This window comes from Hippocampus zosterae, chromosome 17, assembly GCF_025434085.1.
Source record: "Hippocampus zosterae strain Florida chromosome 17, ASM2543408v3, whole genome shotgun sequence".
Lineage (NCBI taxonomy): Eukaryota > Metazoa > Chordata > Actinopteri > Syngnathiformes > Syngnathidae > Hippocampus > Hippocampus zosterae.
In genome coordinates, this window is record NC_067467.1 from 9,848,520 (window position 1) to 9,868,310 (window position 19,791).

At 43.1% G+C, this 19,791-nt stretch overlaps 2 protein-coding genes and 1 long non-coding RNA gene across 7 annotated transcripts; 2 read left to right on the top strand and 1 right to left on the bottom strand.

Moving 5' to 3' along the window:
- The first annotated feature begins 54 nt into the window (after positions 1 to 54).
- On the top strand, positions 55 to 9,473 carry hoatz (HOATZ cilia and flagella associated protein). 2 transcript variants are annotated; one of them, XR_007959313.1, is made up of 3 exons: positions 55 to 838; positions 4,660 to 4,708; positions 9,152 to 9,473. XR_007959313.1 is itself a non-coding variant. In XM_052048266.1 (2 exons), exon 1 carries the CDS (start codon positions 377 to 379, stop codon positions 827 to 829), a length of 453 nt encoding a protein of 150 aa, XP_051904226.1. In that variant the 5' UTR covers positions 55 to 376; the 3' UTR covers positions 830 to 838; positions 9,152 to 9,473. The 2 variants fall into 2 exon arrangements, 1 of the variants encoding a protein (XP_051904226.1); XM_052048266.1 differs by lacking the exon at positions 4,660 to 4,708.
- Positions 8,369 to 19,392, bottom strand: gsg1l (gsg1-like). Its single transcript, XM_052048265.1, has 5 exons — positions 18,727 to 19,392; positions 14,657 to 14,704; positions 12,693 to 12,845; positions 10,640 to 10,751; positions 8,369 to 9,472 (listed from the first exon to the last, which is right to left on the bottom strand). The coding sequence occupies exons 1-5, from the start codon at positions 19,013 to 19,015 to the stop codon at positions 9,148 to 9,150; spliced, it is 927 nt and encodes a 308-aa protein (XP_051904225.1). The 5' UTR covers positions 19,016 to 19,392; the 3' UTR covers positions 8,369 to 9,147.
- LOC127589209 (uncharacterized) lies at positions 10,535 to 14,787 on the top strand. 4 transcript variants are annotated; one of them, XR_007959316.1, is made up of 5 exons: positions 10,535 to 10,569; positions 10,664 to 10,764; positions 11,924 to 12,061; positions 12,700 to 12,871; positions 14,097 to 14,787. It is a non-coding gene; the product is annotated as an uncharacterized LOC127589209 (long non-coding RNA). The 4 variants fall into 4 exon arrangements; XR_007959317.1 differs by lacking the exons at positions 10,535 to 10,569; positions 14,097 to 14,787 and adding exons at positions 13,690 to 13,704; positions 13,762 to 13,820 and having other exon boundaries at positions 10,643 to 10,764; XR_007959315.1 differs by lacking the exon at positions 10,535 to 10,569 and having other exon boundaries at positions 10,643 to 10,764; positions 11,945 to 12,061.
- Positions 19,393 to 19,791: the final 399 nt, after the last annotated feature.

Sequence of the window (19,791 nt, forward strand, 5' to 3'; positions counted from 1 at the left end):
TTCTGAAGAAAAATATTATTTGATAGAATTCCGCCGGAACAGGTGAACCCGGAAGTGATCCTGATAGCGACGAGAGGCGACCTCGTCCTTTTCCGCGGTCTGTGTCGTTCCTAGGTCGACCATTTGATACCACTTCGTCCCTTTTTACTGTTTTTACTTTTCCAAATGCATCGTGCGTTTCTTCCTAACAAGCTACGTCACCTGTACGGGCTATTGACCGCATTTGATTGACTTCCGCCTCAATTTGTGAACGAATAAGTTACTTTGCGACGTCAAAAAAGGCGGGCTCGTCTTCTTCCGCGTTCTTTATCGCTGCTATGACGACCATTCCAAACGACGCCCTGGACGGCGAAATTCCCATCAAGTTACAACTGCCATGTCGGCCCCACCGGAGCACACCTACGACCCTGACGACAACGATGCCCTGACCGTGTTCAGCGGCTCCTCTCCGGAGGACGTGTCCCACGCACGGCAGCTGTGGAACTCCTTGTGCATGCCTACGCCGTTCGAGTCCCGACTGGTGTCGGCGGACATCCCGCAAAGGTTGCCCGTGTCTCGGCCAGAGCGTAGCGGCCACTTGGAACCGCGCCGCATCGAGCCGCCCAACCTGAACGACGCGCAGCAGCGGGAGGAGGAGAGGAAGCGCTACCTGGCCATGGCCGCCCAGAGGAAAGAGACGCTGGCCCTGCTTCGGCGGCAGAGGGAGCAGAGAATCCAGAAGGAACTGCTCTCTGCGGCCTTCAAACCCAAAACGCCTCGAGACAAGGCGCCGAAAGAGAACACGAACGAGCTGGAGATGGAAAAGGAGATGGTTAGTCAGTTGGACTGAACCGCGCAGGTCAGACGCCCTGAACGCAACGTACGACACTTTCTACTTTAATAACCTTGATGACAGGACGCACTATACCACACTAAAGTTAACAAGAACACAGTACAATGATTTCCTGAACGCAACACCTAAACGATGTTATTGGAATAGGCCAATGCACCATATGACACACAGTACTTGGAGACCCTGAACGCACCACATCGCACAAGTCAACAGTATAGGGATAAAATACGGGAAGATCTGAACGCACGATGATCAACTTTCAAGTCTTTAAAGGAAACTAAAAATTAGCTCATTATTACTCTAACAAGTCTTTAGTGAGTATAATTGATGTTTTAAAGGAATAATACAAACCCTACGCACAATCTTTTGATTGTCTGCTAACACTGAATAGGAAAATGAACCTTTATACTTGATTTATGACATCAATAAAAAAATGAATAACTTAATATGACTACAGTACTCGAATGCCTCACAATTTACAGTCAATGTGACTTGTTTGTTCTAATTAGTTTTATAAACTTCTGGGTTACATCATAGTTGATAGTAGGTTACAAAGGAATGCTTCTGTTCCTGGCATGAGCCGTCATGATTTTGAACTTGTTGCCATAATAGGATAAGACGCGACTGACTTGACTGTTGACTCAAGCTCACCGAGCTTCTTGACTGCTTAAATATTTCCAGCCCTGAGTTATCTTTCACCCAAAGTTGGCCAGGAGAAAGTTCCAAAACAAAGTATTTGAGCCATTTTCCAAGTTCAGGCTGATTCTGCGGATGAGGAGGCACACACGTGGGAGGGTAGGAGGTCCAAATATGCTCCAAATTCCTACTCCACCATGCTCACGAGACATGTACAACATCCAGTTGGCTTATACAGTTTGCTTATACAGCGCTGGGTAGTAACCAAATAAAAGTAAAATTCAAAAGGGGGTGTTTGTGGGTCCCCCACCCCCAATTTAAAAAAAAACACTTTTTGTTACATTGTACCGATAATTTGCCTCGCGCTGCTGACCTGTTGGCTTGAATTTCAGGAGCTTTGCTATTTTACAATACAAACATTTGTGGAAAAAAATAAGTCCCATCTCTTGTTGGATAATAATTGGGTATAAGATTAGCAAAAAGTAGCAGAGCGAATGGGCCAGGTGAGATTATTCTGATGCAATGTGGAATTAGCAACATTTCTACTCAACAGGTACAGTATGTTTGTCATCTCAATTTGATTTTTAACTGACTATACATTCTTCTCCCGAAAAACATGAAACTGACAGCATTTTGTGTGAATGTAACACACAATTGCAAATGAGTCATGCTAACGATGTAGCAGCTATGGCTAAAGTTTGGCTTGTTTATGATGCTTAATTCGAATTTCGTATTTCTAGCGCTGTTATTTTCATTTTTTGCTTTTGTACTTAAGTATTGTACATTTCAGAGTCTAGTCTTTAACCGAAGTAAATAAATTGAGTGACTCTATAAATGTTCTTTCTTATTTATTTTTTTAACACAAGTGGCTGGGTGTACTTAATACTTTGGTACAGACGAGAGAGTGAGTACTAGTGATGTGTCGTTCGCGAACGAGCTTTGAAGTGAACGATGGGAGCCGGCTCCTCATTGGAGAGCCGGAAGCGGAGGGTTACACACGCACGCGCACACGCACACACGCTGCAGTTTAGAGAAGGGGGAGGGGTTAAAGAAGAGACACACACAGCAGCACACTGAGCAGCACGCGAACAAGACAGACGAGGAGATGAGAGAGCCAGTTAGTGAAAAAAACAACACGGTGGAAAGTGCAAAGGTGAGAAAATGGATAGAAAACGCAGTGAAATATGGACTCATTTCAATTTAATTGATAGTTCAAAGGCAGCGTGTAGACTATGCAAGGTTTAAATATCCCATAGATCAGGCTCCACAAATAACCTGCACAGGCACATCAGAAATATCCACCCATCAGTGCAATTTGAAGAGAAAAGACAAGCAAGGGAACCAGCTATTAATGAAGTTGCTAGTGTGTCTGCAACTGTTGCTGCTACTGCAATGTCACAACTGCCTGGATGTACAACCCAGAGCTCTATGAGCCACTTTATGCAAAAAGCTATAAAACCAGCAAAACAGAACACAATTGATGAGGAACTGGGTAAAATGATTGCAAGGGATTTTCATCCATTTTGTGTTGGCTGTGTGTTGTCGCATCATCTGTCCCATCAGAGAGAATCTTCTCCAAAACAGTCAAGTCAACAGTATTTATAGAGCACTTTCAAACAGCCATCGCTGCATACAAAGTGCTGTACATGGAGCGATTTAACATACACAATAAACAGTAAGACGAAATGGTAATAAAGGCGGTAGAAAACAGGGCAAATATTTATATATATATATATATATATTAACAGAGAGAGAAAGATCAACCCCTCAAAGCTGAGGCACTTGGTTTTTCCTCATGCCAATCTTCGCTAAAGACAAGCTAAAACCTTTACCTGGATGCTGCTTTTTTCTTTTTGTTTTACAAATTTTAATTTATGATTTCATTCATTCATCTTCCGAGCCGCTTGATCCTCACTAGGGTCGCGGGGGGTGCTGGAGCCTATCCCAGCTGTCTTCGGGCAGTAGGCGGAGGACACCCTGAATCGGTTGCCAGCCAATCGCAGGGCACACAGAAATGAACAACCATTCACACTCACACCTAGGGACAATTTAGAGTGTTCAATCAGCCTGCCACGCATGTTTTTGGAATGTGGGAGGAAACCGGAGCACCCGGAGAAAACCCACGCAGGCCCAGGGAGAACATGCAAACTCCACACAGGAAGGCAGGAGCTGGAATCGAACCCGATACCTCTGCACTGTGAAGCCGACGTGCTAACCACTGGGCTACTGGGCCGCCCACTGGGCTACTGGGCCACCTAAATTTATAATTTGTTGTGTGGTATTCAAAGCTTACTTATACTGTTTTACTGTAAATAGTTAAAAGCTTATAAATATACACATTCAGAGATTGGAACTTTTTGACGACCTTGTTTTGAGATGGGTCTTTGTACTTTGTTTTTATTTTTGTAGCACTCCTTGTTGAGTATGTTCAGAAGAATATAAATAAAGCCATATAAATAATAAATATTTGATATAATGTCTATTTTTTGCATTAGTACTTAATTTTACACATAATATTACGTTATTAAGGCGGCCCGGTAGTCCAGTGGTTAGCACGTCGGCTTCACAGTGCGGAGGTACCGGGTTCAATTCCAGCTCCGGCCTCCCTGTGTGGAGTTTGCGTGTTCTCCCCGGGCCTGCGTGGGTTTTCTCCGGGTGCTCCGGTTTCCTCCCACATTCCAAAAATGTGCATGGCAGGCTGATTGGACGCTCTGATTGGACGCTCTAAATTGTCCCTAGGTGTGAGTGTGAGTGTGAATGGTTGTTCGTCTCTGTGTGCCCTGCGATTGGCTGGCAACCGATTCAGGGTGTCCCCCGCCTACTGCCCGGAGACGGCTGGGATGGGCTCCAGCACCCCCCGCGACCCGAGTGAGGATCAAGCGGTACGGAAGATGAATGAATGAATATTACGTTATTAAATTAATTTAAGCAACAAAAAAACCGAGGAGCCATTTGGGAGCCGAAAGAGCCGGCTCTTTTTAGGGAGCCGATCCAAAGGAGCCGGCTCTCTAAAAGGAGCCGGAATTCCCATCACTAGTGAGTACTTTTGCCACCTCTGATATTTATATAACATTTGCCCAATAGCATAATTGCCGAAGTCATTTTTAAACGTACTGTGACAATATTGATACTATTACGAATGTGCTTTCAATATATAAATATATTTTTCCTTTATCTGTGTCAATGCTCAGCCGTGGGGGTCGTGGTAATCGGCAAAGGTTGAGTCGAGGCAACTTGGTGGTAAACTGAACACCTTACACTTTTCCGGCCATGGATATTTCACGTTTTCAATTTAGGGTTTCGGGTTTAGGTTTTTAAATGTAAATTTGATACTACCACTACTTCTGAAAGTATGAACGGTACTTTGACCAATTCAAAATACCGCAATTGTGTCAAACGTATTTGACACGATGGACGGATCCACAAAAGCTTTTGTAATGTCGTAACTTGAACATAAGAGGGCAGCAGTTCTTCACAAAGCAGCATCAGAACCACTGACTACAATATCCATATTTAATAATCTTCATAACATCTTCTGCCTTCCCTTTGGAATAAGAAATGAAATGCTGAAAAATATCCTTTCTGTAAAGTAAATACGATCCTCTTCTATTCATCGTATTAATTTGTCTTGAGCTGATTTGTGCATGTATTGATCATGAATTAATTGATGTGGCAATGCTCGTTTGAGGGTAATTAATACAAATAAATGAAGAGAGTGTCTTAAGATGATGCAACATGGCAGTAATAATCACACAATTGAGCGTGTCCCAAACTTGAGATTTTGGAGGCGTCTGAATATTCAGATAGGTTTAGTGGGACGCTCTGAATTTTCCCAACTCTCAAGAGCTGCTTTTGAGACGGGGTTAGGGTTGAAATTAAAGTTTAAAGCCTGTAATAGGATCTCGAGGGTTGCAGTTAAGACAGCGTTAGTTTTAATTTAATGTTTGAAGGCAAGCTGGTGTAACTGCTTACTACACTCTTGGGTTAATGGATTGGTTTTGAGTGTCACAGCTGGGGGGCAAAATCGTCATACACTACTATTGTGTCTCCACAAACCAGTGTAAAACAAGAGTGCAAATACACAAGCGGCTGCAGTAAAAGCAACATGCTGACTGATTTTACGGCACCCTGGGGGTGGTGGTCTTGTAAAAAGTCTCTTTGCAAGAACAAGTGGCATGGCGGACACTGACGACTTTCAAGCAACCTTTGCCAGCCTCGCCACCATTTTGTTTCTTTTATAGTCCACTCTGGAAAATTAGCACAAGAATGTCCGCTTCAAACCAACATGGCTTACTTCCCATTCAATTTTGGCCATGGGTCCTCGAGACTTTTAGGGCGTCCTCAACTAATATTTTGGGTTTTTTTCTCTTTTTTTTCCCCCCGGGATTCCTTCACTTGTTTCCTTTTTTCACGGAAAACGCAATTTGTTTTTCTAAACCTCCAGCTGAGAGGATTTCCCGAAAATTACTTCAAAATGGATGGCTTCTTGTTCAATTTTGGTCAACAGTCCAGGAGACTTTTTTTTTGTTTTTGCCTGTCTTGTTATGATCAATATCTCCACACAATTATGTGTTAATTGGAGGAATTGTTCCTATTTTTTCAGGTGAGCGACTGAAGGAATTTTCCCAAAATGCCCGACTTGCTGTTCACTTTCAGTCAAGTTTCCTTGTGTATTTTATTATTTTTTTAATATTCAAGGGAGCGTGAGTGACTTTAATAATAGTCATGGCAACCCAATTTAGCGCGGCTGGTGAAACTGGTGTCGGGGGCTCAGCTTCTATTCATACTTCCATTTGTTGCACTTGTTATTGGAGTCGTAAAGCGCTTGCCACCTCTTGCATCATCACGACGGGAGCGTTGGGACGCCGCTGAGAGGCCCCACAGGAAGCAGAATGCCCCCCCCCCCTCAAAAAAAAAATAAAAGCCGAAAAAGTTGAGTACACTCAAAAGTTTGCTGGAGATGAGAAGAGAGCTGAATGACTCCAGAACTTCACACACGTACACACACACGCACGCACGCACACACACACACACACGCACACACACACACACACACACACAAAAGATTGACAGAATGCCTATGAATTTAAATTTAACAAAAAAAGTCACTCTGGCTGTCAAGTCACGTATTATCAACTACAGATGACTTTCCACAGAGAGTTAGGGTTTCAAATGTGGCTTTTTAAGTCAGATTTAGGTATTCACACAAGATTTGCGATGTCAAATAATGGTTTGAAGACATGGTTTGAATTTTAAAGCAGACATGAGGTCTCAAACTAGGGTTTCAATTCATGGGGTTTCAAAACCAGATTAAGGGGTCAAATTACCTGGATTAGCGTTCCAAACCTGGGTTTGTGTGAATTAGTTTAAATAAAATCAGTTTACAATTTTTGTAGAGAATTGATGAGATGTCATGAAATAATAACTTTAAAAAAGAACGTGGAGGCTTTCAAAATTGTCCTGGGATTATTAAATCCTCCCGAAATCTCAGAGCCAATTTAATCCCGCTTGTTTATAATCTGGCATCTTTACGCAACACACGAAAGTGTGCGCACACGCTGCTCACTTTTGTGGCTGGTGTTGCACATTGGCATTCCTTTGTGCTGCCATTGTTTTTGGTGGATTTTACAGATCTGAGGGGCACTCGAATCATCGTATTAGTGTTACTTTCCGCTCACTGTTTACGGTGTCTGCGTCAATTTTGTGCCCACAGACTGATTCCAAAGTTGTAAAAGGTTTGAGGGGTTTTTTTCTGAAGGATCCCATCTTTTATTTCTGTTATCTGTACATCTCAGCCACTGTAGGAAATCATTTCGGGTATCCATTCATGCTGAAGTTCATGAATGGGGACATCCCTCAAGGATGCCACAGACGATTCACGCATTGGCCGGACAGGCTGTTTACCTTGAAAGAAATCTTTTACATAATGTGCATTAATTGTATAAATCCCAAAATGTTTCCTTAAAAGCGTGCAAACAAAAAAAGCAGAACGATTGGTGAAATACCGTTTATGGATTATGGAATGTTGATGAATTCTTTCTTGGCAATCACTTCGTTTAAATGCACAATGTATTCAACATGCAAATGCATCTTTGAAATATATTTACAATTCAATCAAAACATTCCGTAATGACATTTCCTGAATGCATTTACTGTTAATGAATCAGAAGAGTAAATTAAAAAACTATAAGACAATATAATATCATATAATACAAATATATCTTGTAATATTGCTGGATATTGAAAAATTATCCTAAGCCATTATTTTCACACACCAAAAATATTTGTCTTCAAATGGCATTTAAATAAAGTTGATTCAAAATGCTACATATTAGAATACCGTAAAATTCCGCTTCCTTTCAAGCTACCACTTGCTCAATCCTATTGTGCAAAAGGAAACCAAACCCACATAAAAAATAGTGTTTCTATGAGAACAAAAATATTTGAAGCTTATCTTCAACATGCAATATCGACTAGCGAGATATGCGCTTGCGCTTGTCACACGCTAATCATGAATAGCTGTCCTGTTAGCCACCATTTTGTGCTTACAAAACAAGTAGTCATCCATATTTACACAAATATATATTATTTTTGTAAATGAATCAAAACATTGAGATGTGTAAAACTCATGATTTATAACGAGTTCAAGTGGGATATCTGTGGCTAATTGCGACATTTGTTTCAAAGATGGCTGATATTAGCCACTTGTTGTGGTTACAATACACAAAGTTTATTGTTAGTCATGTTTTACCATAATAAATAGAGAGGCACCTAAAACGTATAATTTATCATTTAGTCATCATAGCTAATGTTAGCTAGTTGCCTCATTGATGGTTAATGTATTAGCATGCTATTTGTGGTTACAAAGCGAAAAGTGTACTGTTTACTTTTTTCTAAATGGTGGAAATGTAGAAATCGGTAACTGCAAGCGTAGTGGGACTGTGGCTAATTTTAGCTAATGTTACTCGATGTTAGAGATTAAAATGTTTTCGGCAAGCTCTCATTGCTGTTGTTTTATTTATTCCATCCATCCATTTTCTAATACACTTAGCCTCACGAGGGTCACGAGCGTGCTGGAGCCTATTCCAGCTGTCTTCGGGCATTCGGTGGCATACAGACCGAACTGGTTTGACAGCTAATCACAGGGCACACAGAAACGAACAAACATCCGCGTTCACACTCACACAGAGGGGCAATTTAGAGTACAGTATTCCATTTGCCTGCCATGCATGTTTTGGAATGTGGGAGGAAACTGGAATACCCGGAGAAAACCCACGCAGGCACGGGGAGAACATGCAAACTCCACACAGGAAGGCCGCAGCCATAATCGAACCCTGCACCTCTGTACTGTGAAGCAGACGTGCAAACCCACCCTCTGATTAATTATATATTGAAAATTACATCCAAATACTACACATAAATGTGAAATGTGTTTCAAACAAAAATGGAAAAAAATCCACAAATTTTAAGGATCTGATACAGTGTATTGGTTGTTGCATTATACTGTATGTCATATTTTGTTATTACATGTATGGACAAAGTGTACAATTCAAGTTTTGTTTCATTGAAATTTCCATTTGTCTTGTCAAGTCTTAATAAAGTAAAGGCGGCTACAAATTCAAATTGTAATGCGAGAACCAGGTCCAGGTTCTGGCTCAGAACCATCTCTGTGACCTTTTTCAGCACTGCTCCTCCCCCAGCGAGTCCGTGTTCTCGCCCAAGTCAACGGAAGCGGTTCTCATCTTGGACCGACCCACCACTGGATCCGGAGGGGGCCCGGGGATGCCCCCAGGACCCGGATAGATGTCCAGCGTGCCCGAGATAGACTGCAAGGAGCGCTCTCGGAAGTAGTGGAAGGCCTCCTGGTCCAGGAAGTTCTGCTCCTCACGGAGACCCTGCTCAAAGAGTTTGCGCTTGTGGCGAAACTCGATCACTGTCTTGGTATAGGAGTTGAGCGTGGTGACCGAGGCGGCCATGCAGCACGTGAAGGAACCCCACGCCATGCTGATGGGGGAGCACAACATAAGAACAGGAAGTTTTTAGTCAATCATCTGATTCAGCTGATTGGTCTGTGGGCGTGGTAGAAACAAGAGTTTATTCCAGGGTTGGTCTTTTGTAGGTCCAGTGGCAAAACGGACAAGGCATATCAGCTGCTTCTGCTGGTGAGTAAAAATTTGAGTCCCATCTGGGTCATACTCTCAGTTAATCGATGTTTAAGAACACAGCAATTTACATTTTGTACTTCTGAATGACTGAGATTTTATCTGGGAGGAGTGTTCCTGGAAATTTAGACACTCATAATATGTATATATCATAATAACTTGTGTAGACCCAGTGGCCTAATGGATAAGGCATCAGCTGGGGATTGTGGGTTCAAGTCCCACCTGGGTTGGGTGATTGAACCTATTCTTTGACGTCCCCTGTCCTACCTTTTTTCGACGTCTCCCAACGCTGATAGAAATGATCACGGTTGATATCAGTCCGTTTAAGAGCTCGCTGATCATTTAATTGAATCGCCTTTGTTGGAGTAGGGAGATACAGAGACCCTCACTTTGGACTTCTTAAACAGCTACCAGAACTGCTGGCATATTTCCTGAACCCAATTTCTCCAACCAGACGCCAACCCTTTACCCCAAAACCATAAATTTGGGTTTCTGAACAACTCAACTTTAAAACAACCACCATTGCATACAAAATGCTGTACATGGAACAAGGACATTTAACGATTTGAAAACAAATAATAGGCTCTTAAAAATAATTCTAAAATGCAAGGAGCCAGTGAAGGGATGCCAGAGTACCAATCAAAAGGCGAGCAGCAGCATTCTGGGCCACCAAGGCTTGCAATAGCGCAACCTGAGTTGATTGTATTACGAAACTGGAAAAACTTTCAGTGGCATAACTGACATGTTACCACCCAACGGAGGGGGAGATTGCATGTGAGCCCACTTCCTGACCCTCCTATGGGGAGGTAGAGCATGTCAAAACCAAAATCCCAAACTTGCTTAATGGATTTATTCAGTGCCAAAACATATCCCCCCCCCCACCCCCATCCCCTCCTAACGGACTAACGGACAAGGCATCAGCCTCTGGAGCTGGAAATTGTGAGTTTGAGTCCCACCTGTTTTGCATACTCAGCTTCTTGACTATTTTAAGAAATGTGTGTGAACTAACCAAAAAGACCATCCATAATCCCAGCTGTGAGGCCTCCAATCTTCAGGACCCAGACTGACGGTGATCTGAAACACTTGAGTGTACATCATGTGGGCCACCATTCCCAGAAGACCTGACACACAAAGGTAAATATTTACACTCATAGAAAACAAAGCAGCATCATCAATGGTTAAAAATTTCCACCATTTTTCCCTCTGAGTGGAACGATGCAACCTGTAAAAAATACTAATTACTACTTTCCCATTAGCCTACCTTACATTGAGCTGCTATCCGTTAGCAGGTAATCAGCAGATAGCTTCCACAACTGACAATCACAATCGGGAACTTTCTTTGCATTATCTTGGGAAATTTAGCGCCCTGATCTCTTGACTGCCGGTTGGACCTCAGCAAGAATCTTCCATCACGCTGCTTGTTCGCTGTCAAGCTCACTCAATTCTTTTCAATGTTTTTGTCATCTGACAGTGGCGCTATTCAGAGATAGATTTTGTCAAGTCAGTCGAAGCTACCAAAGAAATGGCACGCCACTGATAACAATCCAGAGTGAGCATGAAGAAAGATGGCATGCCTTACTTAGCATCTCAACTCAGCAGTCGTCGATCAGAGCAACTATAACTACGCTAATTAGTCATCTAATGAACCCCATTGATCAATACGAGCCGGGACCGTTGGATCAATTGCACGTGTGGACGTAATCATCAGTCAACATCTTAACACTCCATCAAACGCCGCCACCTGTCTGGCTAAGTGCGTGTTAGCCGTGTGTGTGTGTGCGTGTGTGTGGGTACGGTGGATGGCGGGGGTCGGTTGTGGTAAATAACAAGTATTCGAGATTTACAGCGGGCCATAAAGAGAGCATCATTCCTCTCCGACCTTGATGACGCATCCGCTCCGGTTTCTACGAAACGTGCAACACATTTTTATGCGGAGTCAGCCGGTGTATAAAGTCCGCAACGGTCATGGACGTCAGCTCATGAAGAAACACGTGAGAGACTCATCAGTGGCTTACCTAATTAGATTTGTTTATGGTGTTAGTGATTTTGAAAGATGTACAGATACTAAAGTGTGTAGCCATGGTGACCAATCATGATGACCAATCCTTATAAAGAGTGACTGAGTGTGAGTGTGTAACTTTGTCTTCATAAAAATATTTCGAAACCAGGTTTTCAGAAAATGATCCCAAGCGTTTTCAAAAGGAAAGATTATCCTTTCAAGTTATTCCTCATTTTAAAATCTGCCTTTTTACAAAATATTGAGCCCAATGAGCCTGGAAATTCCAATTCTCAGATGCTCTCTCACTGATCTCAGTGGACAAAGCCTCTCACGATGAAAAGAAGTCAGACGAGGAAGTGCTCGTTGCTCACTTCTAATGCAAGATGCTGCCTTGGCATCGACAGAATGGCAGCGGCGACGCCAACTTCTTGTGTAAGAACACGCGCACACACACACACACACATACACGCACACGCGTCGTTACATAAGCTTTAAGGCTGTTCCAATCTCTGGCGGAGCAACAAGAGAGGATAGCCTCTGAACTCGGATGACCTCACAGCAATTTTCACCCCGCCCTCTGGCCTTGCGATATTTCTTAACGTTCAATGCTGAGAAGAGGGCTTTGCAACAAACACAGAAAATATGTATTTGACTTCCTCCAAGCATGAACACAGTAGGGAGATTTAGGAAAGGATGTGTTGGTCAAAATCAATTGGTTTGTTAATTAGGTTTTTGTAGGCTTAGTCTGTTGGTCGATTTATTGATCATTAATTGATCATTGGTTAGTTGGTACTGTAGCTTAGTTGGTCAGTTAGTCAAGTGGTTGGCAAGTTCGTCAGTTTAGTTGGTCTTGAGTTAGAGTTAGTTGGTAGGTTAGTTGATTAGTTGGTTGGTTAAGACGTTGAATTGTTTGTTACCAACACCAACATGACTGGAGTAGAGTAACACATCAAGATTTGTGAGTGCAACTATTTGTACGTTTTAAGTGAATGTGAGATTTTATTTATTTTTTTGCGACTATTTGTACATTTTAAGTGAATGAGTTTTTTTTTTTTTACCTTACCGGACAGCACAGTGAAAACGGCAGCAAAGGCGTTCAGCTTGAGTCCGTCGATGACGTTGCTCGAGTGGAAGAGCTCCAAACACATCAGGCTGAAGCCCACCACTAGCAGCAGGATGTACAGGACCTCCGACACCACCGACAGCCACAGCACGCCTGGCACAACAAGCGCAACTCATCAGGTACCTGTACATCTTAGAAGGGTTGCGACACCTGCATCAGTGTCGATGAAAATGTGCAGTTTGGACAAATGGAACAGCTACAGGAAATGAAAAATGATGGAGAAAAGGTGGCGTTTGCATAAAAGTATTGGGACACAAAATGGATAGTGAAGGAAAATGTGGCACTTGGCCGAAAGTAGTTGGGCTCTTGCAAGAAGTGAAAATGTGGAGTTTGGACAACAACAAAAAAAGAGATCGACAGGAAGTGAAATGTGAAGCAAATGAAATGAAAAAAAAAAGAACATGTGGAGTTTAGGCAAAAGTATTGGGGGAACTTTAAGTTATCTTTGACTTGTTAATTGAGAATAAAGAAATGTGTGCTTTGCAGAAATGATGCGCATGTTTAAAAAAAACAAAAAGGGTTCTTTGAGTCCAGATTGAATCTCGTCGTCGCGGTGTCCCCCCCACCCTCCTCCATGTGTTTTCCTCCACACTCACAACACAAAAAAAAGATTATCTGCTCCCACCGAGATCAATCCGCGACTCTTTTGCCATTCACTGTCACACTTCAGGCAAGAGTCTAATGAAGAACAACAAGAGATGGATGTGGGCCTATCATATATATATTTTTTCTGTACACACAAAACTGAATTAAAATTAAAGATAGCCTATTTAGATTGAAACGCAATCACATGCACAGCAGGTATCAAATGTTTTTAGCCCCCACTGAGAGCAGGCGACACTTGCAGGCATGCGACCGGTCACTTCTTTAGTGACTGATTGACAGACGAGTGAGGTGAAAAGATTAGCGTGACCAATCTCCATTGATCTCCCGCCAGCAATCGGAGGATTACGTCGTGACAGCATGTCGAAACGCAAGGACTCAAGTGATTTTCAACCAAAAAAAGGAGGTCGTGACAGCTGAGTTCAAAGTTGAAGAGGGTTCGCCACATGCATACACGGGATACTTGTATGACAGATCACACTGTAAATTGCAAGTTATTACAATTTATCAGCTAAGAATATATTGAGCCTGCGTATTTGGCCGCATGGGGAAAAAAAATGATTTCTTTCATTAGATAATAAAAATTTTATTTGTTCAATATTACAATAGTAATATTGAACAATATCACACTCGGAGATTTGATTATTTATTTTTATTTTTCCCAACAGATTTATTTTGTCTTTTTTGTCCTATTTTTGACAATGTCGAACGACTTGTTATATTATCTCTTCTGTTCCACAGGTGGGAGCAGCATATTGGCCGTCACCAAGAGATTGGCCAGAGGAAGGACGCAAACTTTTTTTTCGACCCTCTGTTGGGTGCTGTGTGGGGCCTCATCCCAATCTTCCACTTCCCTCCCGGTCATCCGTTGTGTGTTGTCATCCACTTGTGAGTACTGAACGTAGATGAAGAGATGTGGTAGATGTGGTGCCGTCTTTTGAATTACCGGTAGTTTATGACAGGATGCATGTCATTAGATGATTTGCGTTAAATATGCTTCAGGAAGGTAGGTAGCTTGTGTTTGATAGGATCTACACTATATGGATTGTTTGTGTATGTACTTATGTGTAGGAGATATTAATTTGCATGTGTGAAGGTAGGTAGATAGTCTATGATGTGATGTACATTCGTAGGTCGACAATGTATGCATCCAGGTAGAGGGAAGATATGTAAATATATATATATATGAGCCGCTGGTTGAAAGAAGGCCTATCTCTCAGCATGGACTCAATTCTCAATCCATTTCCCACTCTGTGATTTCCTCGAGCAGGCGAGGACGCGTAATGGCTGTCATTACTCACCTCTCTCCGAGGCGGGGGCCAGGTCAATGAAGCTGCGACACTTCTCACCTGAGACACACAGAAAGACACGCGAACCAGGGAGATGAAGCAACGGGAGAGGCAACGAATGATAAGGTGAGAGCGGCTGAAAATCAAGAAAACGTAACCACGCATATTTGGACTTTATTAGTGCAAGGGGAAGGGGGAAAAAAAGCAAAGAATCAAAGCAACATAAATCTTGACACACTCTACGATGTATATCTGATAGGGTGCCGTGAATAAGCTTTTGCCCCTTTCCTGATTTCTTTGTTCTTTGCATATTTATCACACACGGAGCTTTTAGTTAATCACCATTTTAATATGGCACAGAGACAACCCAAGGAAATAAATAATGGAGTTTGTAAATGCCAATTTAATTGATTAAAGCTTTAAAAAATCCAAGCCTATCTGTACCATTGTGAAAAAGTAATTGCCCCCTGAACCTGACAATAGTTTGTGCCACGCTTGGCAGCAATAACTGAAATCAAGCGTTTGCGATAATTAGTGATGAGTCTTTCACTACGCTGTGGAGGAATTTTGGCCCACTTTTGTTCGCAAAATTACTTCAGCTCTGCCATCTTGGGGGGGTTTGTAGCATGAACTGCCAGTTCAAGGTCACACCACAGCATTTCAATTGGATTCAAATCCAGACTGACTTGGTCACTTTTTTTTCCGCATTCAAAGGCGTACTTGTTGGTGTGTTTCGAATCGTTGTCCTGCTGCATGATCTAAGAGCTCTTGCGTTTGAGATTGCAAATTGATGGTCGGATGTTGTCCTTCAGGATTTTCTGATAGACAACAGAATTCATTGTCACGTCAATCGCAGCAAGTCGTTGTGGTCCTGAGGTAGCAAAGCAGCCACAGGCCATCACACTGCCACACCCACCTCAGCTCAAACAGGAATGTAGGATGAACTCATGCGCACGTGTTTTGATTAAAGTCATACTTCGATGAAATAAGCGGGAGTAAAGTAGATGTACCAATGCTAGACAAGTCCCACAGCGCAGTCGTACGTTTTTGTGTTTTTTCCAGCGCGGCGTAGTTATGCGACATTCATCATCACCAAGGTTAACATGAGAAGAAAAAACAGATGGGATGTTGCTGCCGCCAAAAATGCAGTGAGCAGAGAAAGGCATCTGATTACCCACGTGAATCTGAAATGTAATTAAGCTTCATCCGCAACCCGAAGCGCCCGCGTCGCTTTTCACATCCTAACGGGGACCAAAAGTTAAATATTAAAACGTCATCAGTTGACTCAGCTAATCACTGAAATGCCATTCAGGCACGAGTGTTGCCACGTGAACTAACCTTAAAATCAAGGCTGCTGCTGCAGCCTTTTTACCTGTCACCAATAAAATGCCTGTTCCATTTACTGCCTGTTCAATTTACCCCCCCCCCCCCAAAAAAAAGAAAAACAACACAACTTTCAACTGTTGATAGCCTCTCTCTTTCAAAACCCTTTGCAGTGAATTCAGAGTTTGATGTCTAAATACAACATAGATGTTTTGAGACAATTGTTGAAAATGTGCAAAGACTGCAAACTATGTTGTACGGCAGCTCATCAGCAGTTATTCAGCACAACATGAAATTAGCTAGCGATGCCTTTCCTGTCAGATAGTCCATTGGGATGGCTGCTTTAGAGCGCCTCATTGGAGGACAACCAGCGCGCACACATTCCGCAGCGGGAGATGGAATAGCGAGGCAGGCAAAATTTGTTTTTGTCTTCAAGTCCGACATGACAGTCAGCGTGTGAACCGGGGCTTGGAGCTGTCATGATTGTTTTCGGGTGCTTGGTTATTGTTATATTTTCACGGCTCGATGAAGTCATTTTCCAGGTAGCGGTGGCATTTGATTGACAGTTATGAGGGTGCGGTTTCAATGCATTCGGTGGGCACGCCCACTGCGGGGAGAGAATGGATGGATTTTTTCCATCATTTTGAAGCCTCATTTTATATGCTTAATGGTTATTTTAATAATTTGTATTTGGCTGTTCATTAGCATCTTGCTAAGATGCTAATAAACAAGTGAGAAATGATGTCCCGTGTCTCTATGTATGTATTATTTATTTATTTATTTATTTTTGCGGGTCGCGTCCTCACTCTGCACATCTTGTACAGAGTCCCCCCCCCAAAGAGGTTCCAAATTCCCCATGTCATCATGCAACCATTCTACATTAGACAGTCCTTTCACATAGCAAAGCTGCTCTGTGCGACCGCATGTATCGCACATGCCAGACACCACCGCTGCACTGGTCACAGGCATCGCTAATCATTTGCATTACGAGCGTATGAAACCGCACGCGTCATAGTTGTTGAAAGAAGTGTGGCTAATTAGAGAAGAGCGTCGTTAGTAAGAAATATTAGCTCACCAATCAATGCTCACATCCAATGTGAACTCATTCGTAAAGCTCCCCGGGGGGGCCATCTTGGAGAATCCTCCAGGTGATCATCACAAATACAGATCACAGGACGGAGTGCAAGATTTGATTAATTGTCCTTTTATTGATTTTGGAAGCCTTAGAAGCCCTTACATTTAAACAGCAACCAGTATTTGTTCCAATTATCACTATTTGTGTACCCCACACCACAGGATAATTGCCCAGGATAATCCTTTTGAGGCATACGGTAGTCAGGCCTTGGCTGATGATGATCAAAGATGTTGTGGAACGAGTTTCCACTTTAAATTTCTTCTTTGGGGCGGGGGATTGACATATTCCCGAAATTGAGCAATGAATGATGGCGTGAATCATTGGTTGCTACATGCCAGCCTACAGAGGAAGCGGCAAGCCTGAACATCCAATCCAGTGAGTGACTCTCCATTTTGATAGTGTGCACTTGACTGCAGGCGCCCCAAATTGACATAAAAAGAACAATTGTGCGCTTTTATTGCACATTGAATGACAAAACGTCAATTTTAATGTTTTCAAATATAAAGAAAAAAATTGATTGGATTCAAACTGTAAAATTTCTTTGTTCTGCACCTTTGAGGCGAGGTGGCCGAGGCGTTGCACAAATGCTCCGTTACGACTGACAAAAGCACAACAGCTCAATTTCTGTCCAAAATGCGGCCAAGCAAAATGGAGCGCAGTTATTGGCTGCAACCTGCAGAGGCGCCATTGAGTCACCCACCAATGAGTTTGCTGTCCAAAGAAGAGACAGGACACTGTCTGGTGACCAGTCTGTAGTTTGTCTACATGTACCGTTCGATAGACAGGCGACCAGTTCAGGGAATACCCCAACTCTGGCTAAAAGCTGGGATAAACTTGAGCTCACCTCACGACAAATGAATAAAATTTGAGTGCCCGCAAACAACTTGCTTGCTTTGTTGTCTTAAATGTCAATAATTTATGTTTGTAATTTGTTAAATTAAATTACTTCTTTAGACCCCCAAAATACAAGTTGTGTTTTTTGCAGTGTCTGAAAAATAGCTGGCTGGACTAATGGATCTTTATACATGGAAATAGGAGCACAGAACATTCCGTTCTATTAAAACCATGAATTAATACATTGGTCAACACTTTTTAATCAGGGATGATGTAAACTTTTTAAGATTATTTTTTCGCACTGATTCTAAATCTGCCCTTCTTTTTTTCCTCCAGCACATCACGGTTTCATTATAATAAAATACAAATGCAATAATAATAATATGTCATGTAATAGTATGTTTAGTCATATTTGTGATTTCTGGGTTAAAGTTCAGCAACAGGTGGATTTTTTTTCCTGACACATCACAGCTTAATTATACAACGTATGGATAGGTCAACTCCAAAAACAAACAATTAAAATATCTAAAAGGTGATGAAGGCATTTTTGACATCAGCGTCAAAATTGCGCTAGGGGCACATAAAGCCATCTCGGGTAAACAAAAAAAAAAATACTGCACCTTTGCTCCGTGCAGACCCCCTGAACGCATCACAGCCATGATAAGTTTCAATGAAATGACGTTACACGCCACAAAAAAAACGGTTGTCATTGCTGACAGCTCACATTCCCGCACGCGCGCACGGATACTCCAAACTTGGCGCCGTTTTTACGCACTGCTCCCGCACCCACCTGCCTCGTGGATGTTTTCCTCGCACGAGTACCAGATTCCCGTGTGGAAGCGTCTGAAGAGGAAGCGGTCGTCGCCGGTCTCCCAGCTGTAGTGCACCTTGCTCTGGTCCGTCTCGTTGACGCCGTAGTCGATACAGTTGTGGCGTCGCTGTGCGCTACAGTTGGGCTTGGGCACCCGCTGCGTGCCCTCGCACCAGTACGTGGTGATGAAGGCCGTGGTGGAAAACAGCAGCGCCACCAGGTTCAGGCCCACCGACAGAAGAGCGCGACACTTACGCGTCGTCTTCATGCTCGCGGCGGCGTTAGAGAAGGCGGCAGTGGCTGGAGGCGCGTCAGGCGGCTCGGAGCGCGGGCGGCATGACGCACGGGGTAGGGAACCGCGTGCTCCTTATCTTAATTGACGTCCCCTGTCTTTCTTAGTCCTCCTGTGGTCGTTCCGGTCCGGTGGTCTTGTCGGGCGTGAAGTGTAAAGACAGGAGGACTTGTGTGGTGCACGTCCCCGCTGCTTGTGACTGGACTTTTTAGCGCGTGGCAGGCACGCGCAATGACTCTCTTTCTTTCTCTCTCTCTCTCTCTCTCTCTCTCTCTCTCTCTCTCTCTGTCCCTCTCTCTCGTGCTTCACATGCACTGAGCACCCTTACACACTTTGAAACACGCACACACACACACACACACACACTCACACACACGTAGTATCTTTCCAGAAATCCCCCCCCGCCCCCCCCCCCCCCCGCCATACAGATACACACATTCTCCCCAAATTCCGCTTCCTTCCTTGTTTCCTTCTTTCCTTCCTTCTTTCCCGTTGTTCAAGAATCGGTGAAAAAGTTGGTGATGGATCATCAGCTGCTGGAGACAGGCAGGTGGGTGTAGAATTCACAGGTGACAAGGCCTTGACCCACTCCAGCCTCCCCTCCAAATGACAATTCATCAACTGACATTTTACAGCCCCACTCCAAGGCCGATCCCAAGGCTCTTGTGTGTGTGTGTGTTTGCATACGTGTTAGGTGATTCTTAATGCCGGAGACGGCAGAATCAATAAACAGTCCAAAACTAATTACAATT

Excerpts from the sequence above, each read along its gene's own strand:
- hoatz (XM_052048266.1), top strand. The coding sequence starts at position 377 with ATGTCGGCCCCACCGGAGCACACCTACGACCCTGACGACAACGATGCC.
- gsg1l (XM_052048265.1), bottom strand. The coding sequence starts at position 19,015 with ATGAAGACGACGCGTAAGTGTCGCGCTCTTCTGTCGGTGGGCCTGAAC. Across the intron at positions 14,705-18,726 it reads GGAAAACATCCACGAGGCAG|GTGAGAAGTGTCGCAGCTTC; the intron begins GTGGGTGCGGGA and ends TGTGTGTCTCAG. Across the intron at positions 12,846-14,656 it reads GGCCCCCGCCTCGGAGAGAG|GCGTGCTGTGGCTGTCGGTG; the intron begins GTGAGTAATGAC and ends TTGTTGTGCCAG.